The sequence below is a fragment of the Amblyomma mixtum genome, chromosome 9 (assembly GCF_055824585.1).
Source record: "Amblyomma mixtum isolate Tamu chromosome 9, ASM5582458v1, whole genome shotgun sequence".
Lineage (NCBI taxonomy): Eukaryota > Metazoa > Arthropoda > Arachnida > Ixodida > Ixodidae > Amblyomma > Amblyomma mixtum.
In genome coordinates this window covers 98617124-98636353 of record NC_143020.1, presented here as the reverse complement: position 1 = coordinate 98636353, position 19230 = coordinate 98617124, and the positions used below count along the sequence as shown (strand labels likewise).

At 47.0% G+C, this 19230-nt stretch overlaps 1 protein-coding gene across 1 annotated transcript; it reads left to right on the top strand.

The window, feature by feature from the left end:
- The first annotated feature begins 1062 nt into the window (after nucleotides 1-1062).
- LOC149330274 (uncharacterized) lies at nucleotides 1063-18677 on the top strand. The gene is made up of 7 exons (XM_089559400.1): nucleotides 1063-1329; nucleotides 4444-4615; nucleotides 6769-6996; nucleotides 11094-11398; nucleotides 14042-14251; nucleotides 14736-14925; nucleotides 18503-18677. The coding sequence occupies exons 1-7, from the start codon at nucleotides 1113-1115 to the stop codon at nucleotides 18675-18677; spliced, it is 1497 nt and encodes a 498-aa protein (XP_089415526.1). The 5' UTR covers nucleotides 1063-1112.
- The last annotated feature ends 553 nt before the right edge of the window (nucleotides 18678-19230 follow it).

Sequence of the window (19230 nt, the reverse complement as noted above, 5' to 3'; positions counted from 1 at the left end):
TCCGCGCTAGTTTTGTGACAGAGTGGTCTAAGACACGAGAAAGCAAAAGCGTGCAGTCAGCACGAAGAGCGCCTTTGATGAGGCTCATGACAAATGTAGCAAAGCAGACATTTGGGCTAGTTGGTGTGAATTCATGGTGGAAAAAACAGCGCAAACTTAGACAGAAAACACAGAAAAGAGGGGAGACACTACAAGCGCTGAATAGACAGAAAACACAGAAAAGAGGGGAGGCACTACAAGCGCTTGTAGTGTCTCCCCTAATAAGCCTGCAAGCAAAGCATTTACTAGTTTTTGCTCTCCACAAGGAACGCACTACTTCTTGATCGCGGATGAAGGCAGCGCAAACAAGAGCGCTAGCTTTGACAGCGCTGCGCCTGATGTATGAAACGGAGTACAAACACTTTAAGAGTAGCTGCATGAGGGTTTTTTTTTTGTCCACCGACGTCGACCTTAAGGTGTGTTACCGCACCAGTTGTGGGCACAGAGCAGAAAGTTTAGAGGTTCTGCTCAGTGCAGCTAATGATCGCCTAAGCGACGTCATAGGTTACCATCATCTGTTGTAGGCGTTGACGTTTTCTTCCGAGGAAGTTAACCTCTGTCGGTGGCGGTCACTTGCAAGGGCCCATCTTATCTGACACTATTCTTCAGGATCGGTACGCGGCGGCGCACAGACTGACCGTTCGCCCGCTCGGTGAGCCGGTGATCCGACCGGCCACATGCGCACACACATGCTTTATGCGCTCCGATGAGTTCAGCCGCATCGTGCGCCTTCCATAGATCGCGAAAACAGGGCGAGGTAACCAAATAATGTCTCGCATTAATAACCGATGGTTTTTAAGTGTACGAACTGGGTTGAGGTGGGGAACCGTAGTAGGAGGCGGCCAAAATTCAGATGGGGAGATAAGATTATGAAATTTGCCGGGATAAGGTGGCCGCAGCTAACACAGGGCTTGGTTAGGCCTTCTTTCTGCGGGAGGCGTAGTTAGACTGATTGTGATGATTAATTCTCTCGTATTTTCGTTCCGCTTACCATTACTCAATTTACCCCAACCACAGTACCCGGAATCGCCCCTTACGAAGCACCGGCGGACCATAATGGCGCCCATCCGGCCATGGTTGGCATGGCAACCGCGGCGCCAGCTGACTGCGATTGTGGCGGCACCTGGTGGCAGAAAACGAAGCGCATCTACAAGCAGCAGTGGAAGAAGACAGACCCAAAGTTACCGGCAAAGTCCGCCATGCTGGGAGTGACCATGACAGGAGCGGCTCTGGCAGCCAATCTCATCGGCGTCGGACTTGTGGCAGCTCCATATGTCTTCAGCCGAATAGGTGACGTGCGTGTGCACCCTCTAGGACTGAGTGCAATCGCTTCATCAGTGGTGGTCATTGCGCGTTGTAGCTTATTAACATGAAAACATTATATGGCTATGTAGTATCAGCGAAAAGTTTCATCAAAACGTGCCCGCAATTTTTGTCCGCACGACTACGACGTTCTCTGAAGGTACATGTGTGAAAGTGTGATTGCGACACTGAGTGATAAAATGTTGCCCTGCGAAAAATTTGGTTGATGAGGTATAATTAGGTAATTAAACGCGAAAAAACGCGACAAAATACTCTTAGACGTCAAAATAGCCATGGATGTCGATACAGCCAATGGACGTCAGAACAGTCACGGACGTCGATATAGTATGTGGACGTTTTGCTTTCGCATTCTTCCAGTGCGGGTCGCCGCAGTGATATCAAAGTTTTTGTGATTTGTCCTTACAAAAATTTATGTAGACAGTCTATAGACCGTTCTTACACTTCAATCTATAAAGTCTATAGACTTTCAAGAGACAAATCTTTTAGACTACTTTACAGACGATACAGATACTATAGACAAGCGTCAGGCCGTGACGTCACGCAGATGCGGCGGCGCTGGAGTCAGCAGTGACTTTCGTGGTGTAGGCAAAAGGCGGTACCGTGTGCCTTGGGTATGCCACGCTTGCGCGTTTTTGAACGCATTTCGCAATATTCCGGCGAGTCAATGTGCGGATGATTGAACCACAATGCTGAAGAAATGCAGCGGCACAAGTTTCCACAAGTTCATCGCATTTAGATATGGACCAAAGCGATGCGCAGCGGCCGTGCAGCGGGAAATGTTGGGCGACGGATCGGCTGCGCGGCTAGTATTGCATTTCTGCATCGAAATATGATAGTTTGCGCCTCTTAATCAGCATGTTTGCTCTTCAGTCGCGCGGCGAACAGTGCAAGAGTCAACGTCTGTAGCTTGTTCGCGTTCTGTCGGGCTCTCATTATGAGAAGTCTGGACTCGACATTCCATGTGGGTGTGACGCGTAAATTGTACGCAGCTGGGACCGTTTTCAGGCGACAATCACCCGCGCTACGTCCCGGGCATCTCTTCGCACTAAAAAAAAATAAAAAAACAGCTGCTGCCAGTCGCCTTCAGCATTCATCGGGCCACTAAGCGCGACATTTGAAGCAGCACTGTAGTCGGGTAGTAGGAATATACGACGCGTAGTTTTTTCTTTATTTTCGCTTCCACGAGCTTCAACTTGTACGTTTTTTCACCACCTATCCTAGAGAACGATTAAACGTCGCTAAGGTATCGGCAAAATCACGCAGTGTTATTTCACATTTTACCTGAATTATACAATTACTCGTCAATCAGAACCCGGCGAAAACAGCAAATACAAGACCAAAAACCAGTTATCAAGCAGAATAAGGCCTGCAATCAGAATGACTTAAAGTATTTAGCTCTGCAGAGCAAACGTAACTTCGTTGCAGCTCGAGGTAAACTTCTATCCATTCGCCTGTGCACCTCTCTTAAAGCCAAGCGAATAAAAAAAGCATATTTTCAGACATTACCAGTGAATATCGCATTTGCATGACTCATTTAAAGTAACTGCATGGCTTCAGTGTCCAGTAGTGCTCGGCGTTTTCCGCACTGAAGTGACTGAACGAGAGCAGGCACATCACAAAGGTTCGTCATAAGAAAAACTTGCCTCGCGTCTTGCATCCCGTCGTCCTTCTTCTTGCACTTAGCGATCGGGTATGCTGTATCGCCCCAGATGTTGACTGCGTGCTTTTTCGGTTTCATTTAATAAGTCAACACCGCCGTAGCCGCGCCGTTGCTGCCAAACATGGGAGCGCAGAAGGAAGCCTATGCAGCGCTTCGCCAGATAATTCCGTCTGGCGAACAGGTTGAAAAAGTGCTGAGCTGCTCTCCGGTCACCAACAGAAATGTTTCTAACCACAAGCGACGCGCACGCTTTGAAATATGCGCGCACGCGAGTTGGTTTCGAAGGCAGCATCGCTTGGCGCGGTGTAGGCATGCTACGTTTTTGCCTACACCCCGCCTCGCTGCCGACCGCAACGCCACCTTTGTTTACAAACATGACGCTTGTCTATAGGCAGTCAATCGACAATTGATAGATTTATGATCATACTTATGACGTCCCTAAATGTTTCTTTCTACCGCACTCTGGTTTGGTTTGGTTTATGGGGTTTAAAATCCCAAAACTACTCAGGCTATGAGGGACGCCGTAGTGCAGGGCTCCGGAAATTTCGACCACCTGGAGTTTTTTAACGTGCACTGACATCGCACAGTACAAGGGCCTCTAGAATTTCGCCTCCATCGAAATTAAACCGCTGCGGCCGGGATTGAACCCGCGTCTTTCGGGCCAACAGTCGAGCACCATAACCACTGAGCCACCGCGGCGGCTTTTACCGCACTCTCTACACCGAATTTTTAGTTTAGTCACATTTGCATGCCACTGTTTTATATAAGTTCTTCACACTGGCTTTTTTGTCTCCCTCGATTGCTTTTATTATGCAGAATTTCTCATTTCTGTTACTCCCCTTTCTCTTTCATTTTTTTATCCCCTCAACCCCTTCCCCCCGTGTAGGGTAGCAAACCGATTATTATTCAGGTTAACCTCCCTGCCTTTCCTCTTCTACTTCCTCCTCTTCTCATGACTCCAACTCAGTTTCACGTGGCCGCCGAGGTGGCTCAGGGGTAATGGTGTTCGGTTGCCGACCTGAAGGACTCGGGATCGATCCCGGCCACGGTGGTCGCATTTCGATGGAGGCAAAATGCTAGAGGCGAATTTGCAGTGCGATGTCAGTGCACGTTAAAGAACCTCAGGCGGCTGAAAGTTCCAGAGCCCTCCACTACGGTGTATTTACCTACTCAATTCATATATTATGTAAAGAGCAACCGGGTAAAGTTATTTTTGGGTTGTTTAGCCTTAGTCACTCTTGCATTAGTAAACTCCAAATTCACTGACTGCCACGCTCCTTTTTTCTGTCTTCATCAAGCGACTTCCGCAAGAAAAAATGTGTTGTGTCCTTTTTTAGCGAGGATTTATTGTGATGTCTTCCTCCACAAACCCCTGCTGAATCTCCTTTTTTTTTTCTTTCAATACCATCTTTGTTTCGCAGGCTGGATTGCCGTCCCAGCGTTCGTGGTATTCGCGATGTTGGCTTCATTCAGCGCAACGTTTTTGAAGTCTTGCTGTGAAATTCTGGAATCACGCTTCGAGGAGTACCGCCGGTTCCACTGGTACAGGCAGTATCCGGATATTGCGTCCAGAGCACTGGGACCAGCCTTCGGGTAGGAGGACGTGTACATTCGTGGCTCTCTCCTTGTGGGTAAAATGGCATAAAAAAGCGCTTAGGCTGTTTTAATTACGCACCAAGCAACGCGCACTTATTTTAAGTACAGCCGATCGCTTCCCACGCTTGTTATAGTAGGCGAAAAAACATTTTATCCCCCTCCCCCCGGGTTGAAGAATTTACACCTATATTATTAGTTTCAGCCCAATCCAACATAAATAGATGTTGAACTGTTCGGTTATTATTTTTTTATGCGAAGCATATTACTAGAGCTACACTACAGCCCGTCGAGCGCGGCGGTGGAGCTACCATTGACCTTTAGCGTGACCACGTGACACCACGTGACAACATGACGTCACAGCAGAGGAGAGATGGGCTGCCGGCTCGCGCGGTCAGGCTCCACATCAGAGGCGCGGCGGCTGACCACGTGACAACATGACGTCACATCAGAGGAGAGATGGGCTGCCGGCTCGCGCGGTTGGCCGCGGCGGTGGAGGCTCCACATCAGAGGCGCTGCAGCTGACCAGGTGACGCTACAGCAGCGGTATAAAGCTGAACTTGCCTCGCTCTCCGGGCACTTACGAGGCGGCCAGGTGTTGGGATGCCGCCTAGAAGCAGGGCTGATTTGAACGAGAAGCGAAAGCTTCAGCGTGCCACAGAGACCGATGAAGAGCGGGATGAACGTCTGGCTAAGCGGCGTGCTCAATATGCGGCTCGGCGACAACGTTCTACAACAACTGAAGAACAAAGCGAGGAACTTTACCAAGCCTAGCCATCAATTTTTTATTTGGGCAGTCATTTACAAGGGTTAAATAACCGGCTTGTTTTGTTGATATCATGTGGTATTTCCTTCCGGCCAAAAGTTACTTTGAGTCTCTGTTGTTTTTTTCTGGCTCTTAGTATTCAGTTTACCAGCAGTTAACACACGAGTGTTCATTAATTACTGATATTGATTGTTATAGTGCAATCTTGCGAAATGTATAAAGAAATGCGTTCATAAACTCTTCCTCCGAGTATCAACCAGCGGACATGCGGGCAGAGGCTTAGGCGCTCTTTTAATTGTGATGCCTTCTTGGACACCTTGACCGGGTGTGCTTGGAAATCGATGCTCTTATAGTTCCGCCGGGTGAAGGGGGGGGGGGGGGGGGGGCGGGGGGGGGGGGGGGAATTTGGAAGTGTTTTACTCTGATCGCTTTAAAGGTTTTAAGAGATTTTCTTCACGATATTCTGAATGAAAGTCATTGACGTCGTAGTTTGTCGTTGCTCAAGACTGTCACATTCTCCACACACCTGAAGCAGACAGCAAGGGTCGTAAAGAGGGAAACTGGGTGCTCTTGAAATTATGCCGACTTTGGTTATGAGGTTTACAGGATAACCGGAGGTACAAGTTGAGGAGTTTGTAGGGGTTGCACACGTGAGTCTAAGTGGGTTACAGCCACGCAGCTTTTTGTCTTTTATCAACCTTGGAGAACGGCGGAAAGTCGGCGCCATTTTTAACATGTGAACACGGTTCATAAATCTGCACTGTGGTCATATCCACGCGTGTTTTGATTATGAGATGTACAGGATAACCGGAAGTACAAGTTGAGGTGTTTGCAGAGGTTGCACACGTGAGTCTGAGTGGGTTACAGCCACGCAGCTTTTTGTCTTTTATCAACCTTGAAGAACGGCGGAAAGTCGGCGCCATTTTTAACATGTGAACACGGTTCTCAAATCTGCACTGTGGTCATCTCCACGCGTGTTTTGATTATGAGATGTACAGGATAACCGGAAGTATAAGTTGAGGTGTTTGCAGGTGGTGGTGAAAAACTTTAATAGTCAACGAGAGTTTGAGGGTCAGAAAACCCTGCTGCATGGTCGGTATCCTTAGTCCGGGACACCGCACGACGAGGCCCCGTCTCGCGCCCGCTTTACTAGAGCCCTTTGGGACTCCAGTGTGGAGCAGTTGAGGAGGGCAGTCTCCCATGCCTCTCGGTTGGGGTGGGGGGGTGGGGAAGGGTTCTACATGGGAACGTGAGAGGGTAACAGCCACGCAGCAGCTGTTGTTTTTATCAATCTTGGCGAACGGCGGAAAGTCGGCGCCATTTTTAACACGTGAACACGGTTGAAAAATCTGCACCGCGGTCATGTACACCCGTGTTCCCTCTGCAGGAATGTCGTGTGCATCTTGCGGTTCCTCTGCGCCGTGGGCGTCGAGGCTGTCCTCATAATCCTCATGGCCGAGTGCGTAACGGACTGGGTGAATGCTTTCATCCAGAGAGCCTTCCACCTTTACTACCCTTACCACTTCCGGGACATCATATTCTGCGGCTCCGTCGCTACCATCGCAGCTGCGTTTGGAGCCTACACGCGACCCTTTGGTCGACACTTGCGATACTGGTGAGACGACGTGTTACGTCACACTTTACCATAGTGCTCCTAAGCGATACAGAGCGACAGACAAGAAAGACAGAATGCTGAAGCATAGGCCAGTTGGCAGCCTATAATATAGGGAGGGCAAGATAAAGGAAGGGGAAGGGAAGGAGCTGGAGAAAGCTGGGTTTGCCGTGTACAGCCTTTGCCAAAGTATACCAGACGGATTTTGCTGCTTCGTCTCGCTGAGCCCTTATAAATATGGCCTATAGACAGTCTATAGACTTCTTAAAGGTTCTATGGCCTTCCTATAGACATTTCTTTTGGTCTATTTATAGTCTTTAGACTGCCTATAGACAAAAGTCTACTAAGAGTGCATGTCCATAAATCAATAGATCGTATATAGACTGTATATGGCATTTGTATTACCTGTAGACTGTTCTCTAAGATTTGTCTATACACCATTTTACGAGGAGCGGGCAGGAGAGGAAGAAATACTCTCAAACACGTGCGCTGCGCGACACCCCACTGTTGCCGTCCTCCCTGGGCTGATAATCCGGCGAGCGTAGCGTCGTCCGGCCGCTTAGCCACCGGTCAAGCGCGTGTTTGCGTCTGTACAACGAAAGCAGCAATGTTGTACAGAACGCCAACGTCCTCTAGACATCATTGTTTTATTGCCGGTTGCGTCATTTCTCAACGAAAGTAGAAAAAAAAACACCTCCAGTATGTACGGGCAGCATGTTATGCGAAGGAAAGGTTCCAGCGCGTCTGCGGTGTCTATTTCTTCACCGCTTTTCCGCCGGTCCCGAGTTGCATTGGCAGTGGGCGTAGTTGTGGAACAAAATATACTTGCGCCAACAAAAAGCTAAAACGTTAGTGCACTTTGTGAACGAAATGCAGATAGAACCAAACCCACTGCCTGTAGTAAAATGGCAGTTTGGGCGAGTTGGTTAAGCATCTTGGAATAAAAACAGCGCAAGGACATCGCCGTGTGCATTTGCCGTGCCCGCTCAGCCTCCTACATCTGCGCCGTGTGTGTCTACTCTCCGTTCTCGTCCTGTGTCCTTCCACTGCCTGTGCCTAATATCGGGCGCGGAATGAAGCGCAGCGCGTGGGTTACCAAATTATATCCTGTGCATAATTTTAGATCAAGTATTTGGACGGCCTTGGCAGAGCTCTTTTAATTCAGCAGTACACTGTGTGAGGACTTCACAAATTTGGCCACAACTTCGTTTCGCCGCCCCACATGATCGTCAATATCGGGAGGGTGTGGGGATCGCCACCTGGAAAAAAATAAACATGTCGTTAGTGCAAAAATACTAATTTAATTTGCACAGCATAGCATGAATAGAAGCGGCGACATGAACTTTTACCCAACTGCAAAGTGAGGAAAATGCAGCCATGGCAACGTAAGATGAAAAAATACACGGCATGCACAGGACGGTAAACTCTGCCATGCATTGGAATAAATTATTCGACTGAAATCGCATCGAATGCACTGTAAAAAAAAAAGCCACACTATGCATAACCGTGCCAGAGATACAACAAACGCAGAGACTTGAGCAGTGCCCCTACCCGATTGAGATTGGAATTCTCAACACAGGTGCGGCGATTCTGCCTGTCAGTAAGTGGTAATAGCGTTCCATTAGCGTACCAACTTATTAGATCGTGTAATTGCACATTTTCTGGTATTTGTGCACCAGTGAGTACTGGCGGGAGCGGAGGAGGCGAGAATGCGAATTGCTTTCAGTCAACTGGCTTGTATCGCTCGTAGTACGAACAGCCCTACGCAAGCGGCAGGAGGGGCCGAATTTCAATTTCATCGCGCGTATCTCCGCAAACAAACATTCGAATCATCAGAAGTGGATTCGTTTCAGTCATGTACTCACTGTTTCCAAAATGTTCAGTTTGTAAACGGGGTACTCTGTCGCAAGCTCAGCATCTAAACTGTCACACTCGCCATGTCCAAGCAGGCAGCGAAAGCGTTCATGAAAAACTGCGCTCCACGAAAAACTAGATATTCATTGCTCTCCGCGAACTTGTGTTTCAACACATTTTGCTTTCGTTTTTCTAACATGGAACACCGTGCCGCATTTGCCCTACAGGCAACCGGCGACAAAAACTACACGCGTGAACTGCGAGCATGGCACTCACCGATGCTGATCGTTCGCTGCGTTGAGGAATGGCTTCTTGCTCCCAGTTGGTTATTGCAGGAGCTAATGGCATAGCACACACGAGGATGGACACGAGGCGAACGCCCACCCATAATTTCTAGGCTTGGCAGGAATAAAACGGGCGAATGACACTTTCAGAGATCGCACGCTGCTTCGGCTGCCGCCCACGGGCTGCAAATTATCAGCCCACGATGGCGTCGGCGGTAGGCGGCGCTCGAGTGAAACAAACATGGCTGCGCCCAGGTATCGAAACTAAAATCATGTATAGAGAGTCTGTAGGTTTCATAAACAGAAGCCTGTAGACAGTCGGTAGACTGTCCAAACAAATTTTTGTAAGGCCGTAACTCTTTTTGTATCACCAGTGTTACAAATGTCTTAAAAGAGAAAACCGTGCTGAAGGCCTTTACATGGGCTACGAGAACACCACTACATGGCTTAGAAGCAAACCCATTGGGATCATTATTTTTGACAAAGGATGTACATTGAACGTCCCAATGATCACGGGTTCATACCACGGTGGAAGTATATTACAGGTAACGGGTCGAAGGTCGGCCGGGCAGCTAGGTAGTTTTCTCGTTTCCCGCTATTTTCGGCAGATGGCGTTACTCAGACGGTGGCCTGGGATGATAAAGATATTGGAGGATAAGTTGCGAGTGACAGAAAGTTGGCAAGCAAGTGTCAATAGTCATATCAAGGACGGTGAAGTCGTGGGAGCTAGCAACAAAAAAAAAATGTCGCCTTGCCACAACGAGCAGGAGAAAGCGAATGCGGAGGGTAAAAGCTACGCAGAGGCATTAGCAAGGACAAAACACTTGTCAAGGACTGCAGAGACGACAGTTGAGGCAGATAAGATAAACGAAGCCTAGGCTTTATTTGCTGGTGATTAGATATCAACAGGTGCATTCATCTCCTAGGAGATAAGGCACGACAGAAGAATACAAGTGGGCACTTTTGCGGGCCGGATACAGAAGTATGTAATGCAGAAGGCGATACAGAAATTGAGGAAATGAAGCCACGCACGAAGCTAGTAATGGTAGCCGGAGGACTTAATGGTTCACTGAGAGTCGAAGCCAAATAAAGGTATTGGAGATCAAATCACGAAGGGTGTGAAAGACCCCAGGCCGACCTCTCAGGATGAGCATGTTGTGATCTGCAGAGTGCTAGAGGCGATAGGTCAAGGACAGCGCGTCGAAAGCGCTGTGAATGCATAGAAATCCGAGCGCTAATAAACGAAATCAACTTCCTTGCCTTCGCTTCGCACATTCACTCGTGCAAATAATTAGACTACATATACGAAGTAACAGACTAATAAACGGCGGAAGATAACAAACTAGTTAGAAAAGAGAGAGATACTATATTACGTCCTTTAGGCTGCTATAGAAAGCAGCGCAGCGCAATCATATTCTTATTTGCCTATTTAAACGCTATTGCTATTTTAGACAAACTCTAAATTGCCTAAACACTTCATCACCTCGCTGTACCTGCACTAGCTAGAAATCAATAACATGAGCTAATGAGGCTGAAACTTGTACCCATTTGAAGAAACTGGTGGTTATCCGGCCGGATGCGTGAGCCGAACCCAGGAACTCCCGAAACCTAGGCGAGGGCTCTACCTCCAGCACGTCCCATGAACGTTCTAAATGATGTCCAGAAGATCTCCAAGGAAGTTTCAATCCCTATTGGAAACTAAGAAAGTAAACTAGCAACTCTGTGTTGAATTTTACTTACTCGAATGAATGTGGTTGGCAAATCAGGCAAGAATCCAGCGGTTGCCAGACCAACTAACTGAAAACAGATATATGGATGCAGTGCCCAGAGAAATTTGTGGGAGGAATTCTGTATTATTAGTAGTCCACCCAGACAAGAACTTGCGCATGACGAAGTGTAGCACATATCTTAAAAGAGTCGAAAGTATAATATTTATCTACGCCTTGATCCTTTTTGCGACAGGTGCGCAATCTGCATCCTGCCCTTCTCAGTAGCGCTGCTGTCGGTTCTGCTGGTTGGAATCCCGGAGAGCCGCAACCGCGGGATCTTCGACTACTTGATTGAAAGGATCAGATATGCCCGGGCCCATGGTCACCTAGCTGGCTTGAAATTCATCAGTGGGGTGCCAAGTTCCCACTGGCGAGCTTTGCTTGAGAGCCTGGGAGTCCTGGCATTTATCTACGGAGGCGTTTACGGCTTCACGAGCATTCGTCGCGACATGAAGGTGGCAGCGAAATTCAGCAAAGCGGCCGGCCATGGTATTGCAGGTGGGTGCAGGAACACATAGTCATTCTTTTTACTTGACCGCACACGTCGTCAGTTGCCTAATTATGGAAAATAAATTAATTCGCATCAAGTAATTACTTCTTGGTGGGAACAGCCGAAATAACAAAACGCAGACACAGACAGGAACACACAGAACGTAGACGAAGCTGACTGTCAACTAAAATTTTATTGGAAAACCCGCGCTTTTTGTTATTTCGGCTGTTCCCACCAAGAAGTATGAACCAACTAGCCCAGGTTTCTACTCTTTTAAAGTAATTACTCGATTAACGAAGTAAACTATCAAGTAATCAACTCATCTAGGATTGTTGAATTATGATTATTAGGAATTGAAGTACCAATTATTTTTGGATATACCAGGTGATTGAGCTGATATACCAGGTGATTAACAGAAGCTTTCGCCTTGAAGAAGCACTGCTTGACTGTGATAACGAAGCCAGTGTCTGTCCAGTAAAGAATTAGCAAAAAAAAATTGGCAGTATCTTAGCTCGCCTATGCCAGGATATACGTATCGAAAGCAAGCGCAACGACGAGGCAAGCGGTGTGACGTCATACCAAACGGCGGCGGCGGCTCTGTGACGAGGCGCGCTGTGTGACGTCATGCCAGATGGCGCGGCGTCCGCCAACTGCGGCGGTTGCTAAGCAACGGCTCAAGGTCGGTCTCTGCGTCCTCGGATCACCGCCACAGCGAAATCGCAAGTTAGTGGCCAATGTAGCTTTCGCTACAAAAATAAATGGCGATGGCGCCCGTAGTCATGCGGGTGGTCAGCGGTAGCTGGCTGAGCTAGTGTTTTTGGTATTGTATGATCAGAGACACTTGCAGCCTATCTTGGGTCTTGGCGGTATCTCCGCAGCTTCGTTGAAGCCCATAATTAAGTAGAGAATGGCTTCCTTCGCAAAGGACATGGTTAATTGGAGAGACATGGGAGAGGCCTTTGCTCTGCAGTAGGTGTAGTCAGACTGATGATGATAATAATAATAATAATAAATACTTTATTCACACCAAAGAAACAATACAAGACGCGGACGCGCCAAAGCCTCAATTGGGCTTGTAGGGCGCCGTCCGGCAGCAGCAACAACCTGTGTTACCAAATCAATTCTTTGTTTTGTGTACATTAAAACATATGCACTAGAGCTGTTCAAGCTCGGCAATAGCATCACGTAACTGTCTGCGAGTGTTCAAGTTGAAAACATTATCAGGCATCTCATTGAATATACATGGGATATAATATGACCTCATAGACATACCAAAATGAGTTCGCACTGCAGGGACAATATATCGAGAAACTTTTCTTAATGGGATTGGTTTAACGTTGTGGAACCGAAATTCAGAGTTCCAGAAATATCTGAGTACAGTGACTTGTTTGAACACAATGTCAAAGGAAGACAGACCTGAAGAAAGGAATACACTTTGCTGTTTATGGGGTATTGAATAGATGACACTCTTAGCCATATTCTTGAGAATACGGCTTATCCTATTTTTCCATGTTGCAGAACAGTTGAAGAAACAGCACATGCCATATCTCAGCAGAGAATACCCCAAAGACTGTGCAATTAAACGTCTTATGGCAAATGGCAGGTAGGCCCTTAGAGCATAGAGCAAGCATGCGACGCCTCTGAGCTTCTTACTGAGGTGTGCCATGTGCGTGTTCCAGGATAAATCACTGTCAATGTAAATGCCAAGGTATTTCACGGACGGAACACATGTAATGGGGTAGCAAGAACATGATGATGGCTTCCTTCGTATTACGTTTTACTGGCTTTAAAAGCACCGCCTGGCAACACATTTGCACTTGGGGGTCGGCATAGGCTTAAAATGAATTTTTTAATTGCTTAATTAGCTGCAATTATTCTCTCGTCGTGTTACGCAGTTCTACGCTACAAAAGCCTTTACCGAACTACCTGAAAAAACATTTTCACGTCATAGTCGAAATACACTGTAAAGGAAGTTTCTTATGAGCATAATTTCCTATAACTCCGTGTTTACATCCAGCAGATAATTTTTCGTTGCAGAAATCTTCCGCATGCATGCTTCCGTTTGCCGGAAACTGGCCCTTATGTATTTAAACGACTTTGCCGCACCCAGAAAAGTCTTTTGATTCCTGAATAACAGATGATGGTGATAATGTAATCCCTTTAATGTAATCCCCCCTTAATGTATTAATGTAATGCAACGTAATAATGTAATAATGCAATCCCCTTATGTAATGTCCGAACGGGACCCTTAAAGGTTAATAAATGATGATGATGAAATTCAATTTTGGTTGTACAAGGGCTGCTGGGACCAGTGGGCGCTAATGCACAAGGTGTTTTTCGTATACATAAGGTGAGGTCAAAGACCAGCATTTTACCCGAAAATGATTAGCACCAGGTTAGGGGAAAGCTTGTACTCCCTGTACTACCAGTGGGAAACCGGTGGCACTGGGGGTGGAACCCCGCACCTCCCGCGTAACAGGCGGAGGATCAAACTACTATGCCACCGCTGCTGTTAATTCCTGACTAATAAGCGAACAGATATTGTTTTTGATAAAGATGGGCGTACCAATAATTCTTGTGTAAGTGAAAATATCACAGAGCATAATCTTTAAGGTGACGTTTAAGTCATAAATTTTGATTTCCCTGAATAGGAAACACACTTGCCTGCCTGCTGGTGGGAACGATGGGCTACGTAGTCTTCGGTGACTACCTCAACGGAAACGTTGTACTCTCCCTGACCGCCGCCGCCAACAATCTTCGGCTGGCCGCCGACGTCCTCGTCATCATATGCACTGAACAGGCGTACAGCATCGTCAACGTAATTCTCGACGAGTATGACAGCCCGCAGGAAAATGGCCAGCGTGAGTGTGCATTCAGGATCTTTCGACAGCGCAACTGTTTTTCAGGGCCACGGGTTGGCATCCTCCGAAATATCCGTACGCTTATATATTTTAGAATGGATTCCATACGGTTTCCGTACTGTCGCCGTAAAATTTACGCATGATATGGATAACGCGATATGGCATCCGTATCTGTTGCCCGTGTGTATGCAAAGTGTGCGGCACAAGTCAGGCGCAACACGTAATTCCTTATCGGCATCATCTTATGAGAAGGCTTGTTAAAGAGATTGCTGGAGAAAGATATATAAAATTTCATAAGCCCATTTTCGCCTTGTAGAGCATACGGTTCCACAAGAGAGTCGTTTGTAGTGTTTGATTTGAACCCAGAAAAATGTCGGAAAATTCATTTAAATGAAAAGCGTCGCCTACCTTTATACCGCTTTGTTTTTAATGCTATGTGACGTCTTACAGTGGTTTTCAGGCTACAAATGACGTTCGTTTTCAGGTGTGCAAGGGCGACGTTTCCTGATCAGCGCTTCAGTGACGCTGCCGGCAGGTCTGTTGGCCCTGGGCGTGCCCTATTTGGGCCCCCTGATGGCCCTTGTCGGTGCACTGACCCTGTGTCCCCTGGTGTTTGTGCTGCCGCCAATCTTCTTCTTCAAGCTTTGCCAGGAATCACTGATGCATCACAAAATGTACGCTCCACCTGAGTCTTGGACTCTTTTCTCTCTATTTTTTTGGTTGAACAGACAAAAATGGCGATACAAAGGGGGGGAGGGGGGTCGTAACGATATGCAGGGTGTCCCAGCTAGATGTAACCGATGTTTTTCAAAAAGACGGGACAGCCTAAGACAGTTAACCCAGCTGGGTGGCGCTGGTGGCAGTCGTATGGCGTCTGCAGAGTAACTTGTAGCGAAAGCTACATTAGGATAGCAGAAGCGCATTTCGCGGTGCCTGCCAAAGGCCACTGGTGTGCATGCGCCGTTACCATGGCAACCATGACGCCGCTCGGACTGTCAATCATAAGAAAAAGAAAATTTCGGTCTAGGTGGGAATCAAACCTGGGCCGCCAGCGTTCGAGACGGTGAAGCTGCCACTGGCCGCGACACTTCTTTTTTTATTCATCGATGTTTCAAGGCGAATAAAGACGCGTCTAGTGAATGCATTGCTCTTAAAAACATATCCTCAAGATATGTATTAAGGCCTACATGAGTAATTATGAGCATGTTAATTGCAGATGTCGCAATCAAGCGAGTACCAAATTTCCTCCGTTTCCGGTTAATTTCCGCCGTGCTTGGCGTGTACCAGAAGCGCCATCATTCGGCACCCACTGAAAACCACTCTCGCAATGTACGGCGTTGGCCCAGCAGATGGCGCTGGTGGCGGATCGCGCACAGATTCCGCGCCGCGTAAAAACGGGGCGAGAAAGGCTAAGCGGGCGGCCGAGACGCCCGAAGAACGAGAGGAACGTCTCGCGAAGATACGCCGCCAAGTTGCTGAACAACAACGACGGCGTGTCGCTACCGGAATGTCAGTAGGCGAAAATGCTTTCGCTACGTATACCCTGGCCTGGCTGAGCTAAGTCACTGCCAATTTCTCCCCCGGCTCTTTCTGTGCGCGCTAACGTTTGTTTATCAGCCAAAAGACGCATTTATCGGCGAAATATTGGAAGTAAAAATCTTCCCGCAGGGATTGAAACTCGTGCCGTCATTACCGAAAAGGATCGATTGTCACCGTTTTAATATGGATGGTGGTGTAGCCTAGCATCTGCGATCCACGCCGAAAAGTAATTGTCGATGTACGCATTTTACTTGCGAAATCGGCCGGTGATGGCGACACCGGCATATCGTTGGTATATCTAGTGAAGCAGCTCAACGGCACAGGGCCAAAGGGAAGAAAGGGACGAACACAGCGCTGTGTTCGTCCCTTTCTTCCCTTTGGCCCTGTGCCGTAGCGCTGCTTCGCTAGATATGTGAGACCAACTCGCCCACCAGTTCATGTTGTACAACTTTATTTCTTGTACAAGTGGCTCTATCTATTCATTCAGCGCTGTGTTCGTCCCTTTCATAGACCCTTTGGCCCTGTGCCGTTGCGCTGCTGCACTAGATATGTCAGACCAACTCGCCCACCTTTTCATATCGTTGGTCTTCTCTAGCTTATAAAGGCTCCATTTTCGATGAGTATGGCTTCTTTTTGCTAAGAAAGTTGGACCCTAGCGATACGTGTCAATGTCCCCAGGTGTACCAGGTTCTTCAGGGAAGAATTTCAAAAATTAAAAAGAAAAAGCTTTTGGTGGTAAAATATGGCTTTTGAGGCATAGTACTACCAGGGATGGCGGACACCGGAAAGCCGGTGAATCGTGTTAGGTACTAAGCTGGTTAACTAATTTTAATGATAAAATTTTTAACTCGTAGAGTTCCTACTTGCAATTAAAGATCTGCAGCAGGTCGCTAGTAACAGTTTTTATAATTTCGAAAACACGATTATCTTCGGCGCTGTGGCTGGACATAATTTGGCAACATCGTGACAAAACACATGCGCTTTCATAAAAGCATGCAGGCAAAGCAACCTTTACTGTGCATGTAGTTAGTCAAAAAAAGCCAAATTTTGTGGAGCCACAGCGCCAAGGGTGATGGCGTTTTTGAGATTCTAAATATAGATACGGCTATTACTAACGGCCAGCTACAAATCTCTAATTGAAACTAGGCGCCTAACTCTGTAAAATTAAAAAGGTAGTTATTAAAAATTAGCTAACCAGCTTGCTACTTAAGATGATTCACCGGTTGGTCGGTGTCTGCCAAAATGGTAATACTACGCCGCAAAAGCCACATTTTTACCCCAGAAAGCCTATTTCGAAAATTTTTAAGTCTTCCCTGAAACACCTGGGATATATTAAGTGTCACTGTAATGAGATGAACTGGCTCAAAAAAATTACCTTTTTTGTTTTATCTTTAGCGGATGCATGTTTCTTTATCAATTCAAGTTGATTGTATGATATTTTTTTTTGGCGTTTTGTGCCATGTTTGCAGTTTGCTTTGAATGCATAATGCACTTCATGTTCATACATGTAATTTCTCTGCTGCAATAATCTTTTTTTTAATTATGTCGTTACTATAACGCCCTGTGAAGATTTGTTTTTTGTGTTGCGCACTGCTGTAGACTGTAATAGGGAACTGTACCCTCGTTAGGCCTAACTGCCTTTTGTCATAGTTCCCTCTTTCATATGTGAAAGAGAAATAACATCAATTCAACTCATTTGACGAACTTTCGAACTGTAGGCCTGCGGAACCAAATATAATCACAAAAATTGTTTATTGCCTGTAAGAACACAAGGACGAAGAGTTTGGAACGGGAAACGCTGGACATATGGCTTTGCCAAAAATAATCAATCAGCTGTGTTTGTTTTTTACCTTGAAGCGGAGCTTTTATAGCAGGCCTTATCATGTTAGCTGCGGCAGTGATCTTCAGAGCCTTAACTCCTGCGTCATGTCTGACCGGTGGGTCACCCTTAAATTCTCATGGCTGTGGCATGACCCGTAGTGAGGCTCCTGCGTTAGCCAACTTATTGGAACCGACAATAGATTGGAATAAGAACCTAGCATGTGTGTTTTTCGTAGGCTATTTGAAAAACCTCAGTTTTCCCACTTCTTTTATGCGCTCCTCAGTATTCGTGACCCACAGCATGATTACACAATGTGACCCACCGATGACACGTGGCGCAGTGAACTTGTTAAGCTCTACCAGTGACTCGCACATCGGGCTCGCCTCGAATGACCAGACGTGCATGTGCAAAAGTGTTCAGTGGACAAGGGAATTTCTCTCAAGTTCAGTCTTTGCATCGTTTTGTTATAGTAATAATGGTTTGGTTTGGTTTATGGGGTTTAACGTCCCAACGCGACTAAGGCTATGAGAGACGCCGTAGTGAAGGGCTCCGGAAATTTCGACCACTTGGGGTTCTTTAACGTGCACTGACATCGCACAGTACACGGGCCTCTAGAATTTATCCTCCAAAGAATGATAAATTGGTCTCTGGGGAACCGAAATGGCGCAGTATCTGTCTCACATATCTCGGTGGACACCGGAACCGCGCCGTAAGGGAAGGGAGGAAGGTGGGAGTGAAAGAATAGAGAAAGAGGTGCCGTAGTGGAGGTCGCCGGAGTAATTTCGACCCCCCGGGGGTTTGTAACGCGCACTGATTTCGCACTGCGTTTAAATCTTCTGTTCTCGCTTCATGTGTTCATGATATAAACACAGATGTGCCTTTATATGCAGGAAGCTTCTCTTTGGGTCGCTGACTGTTTGCGTTGGCGTGCTGGTGATCATCGGTGGTACCATGGCGGCCATCAAGGAGATTGTGGACCAGAGTCGACTGTCTCAACCGACGTGCTGCTACTCAACTTTTGGCTACGACAAACAGTTCTGGCTGGCGCCCTCACCTAGAATTTAGCCTCACGAAGCATTGAGCGATGCATGAGAACTTTTGATTGCGCGATACGGGTAGAAGTCGCGCCACTACAGCACCCGAACTGCTGGCGCTAAGCTGGTTGCTAGCATATGCATGGCACGTACTGACTATAAGTACTGAATATAAGTGAATATAAGTACTGACACTTGGGACGTACAAGAAGCAAGATCACACTAATCCGAGAGTATGCATCCCTTACAAAAAAAATTGCGAGGACATTTTGGCAATTCAAACGTTGAGAGGCGAAAACCGAGGACACTATGCTATGACGACTTCCGGTGGATGCGACGTCACACCGTTCCCGCGGCTATATCTATACCCAGATTATAAATCTTTCGGGGATCTTAAGTGTTAATTACGCTTAAATACACATTTTGCCATCTAATTTGACACAAATCCGACGTTTTTCTGACCATTCTGGGACAATTTTCGCTATGCCGTGACGACTTCCGGTGGATGTGACGTCACACCGTTCTCATGGCTATATCGACGTCCGCGCTATTTCGACGCAATTTCGACATTGATGTCTATAATT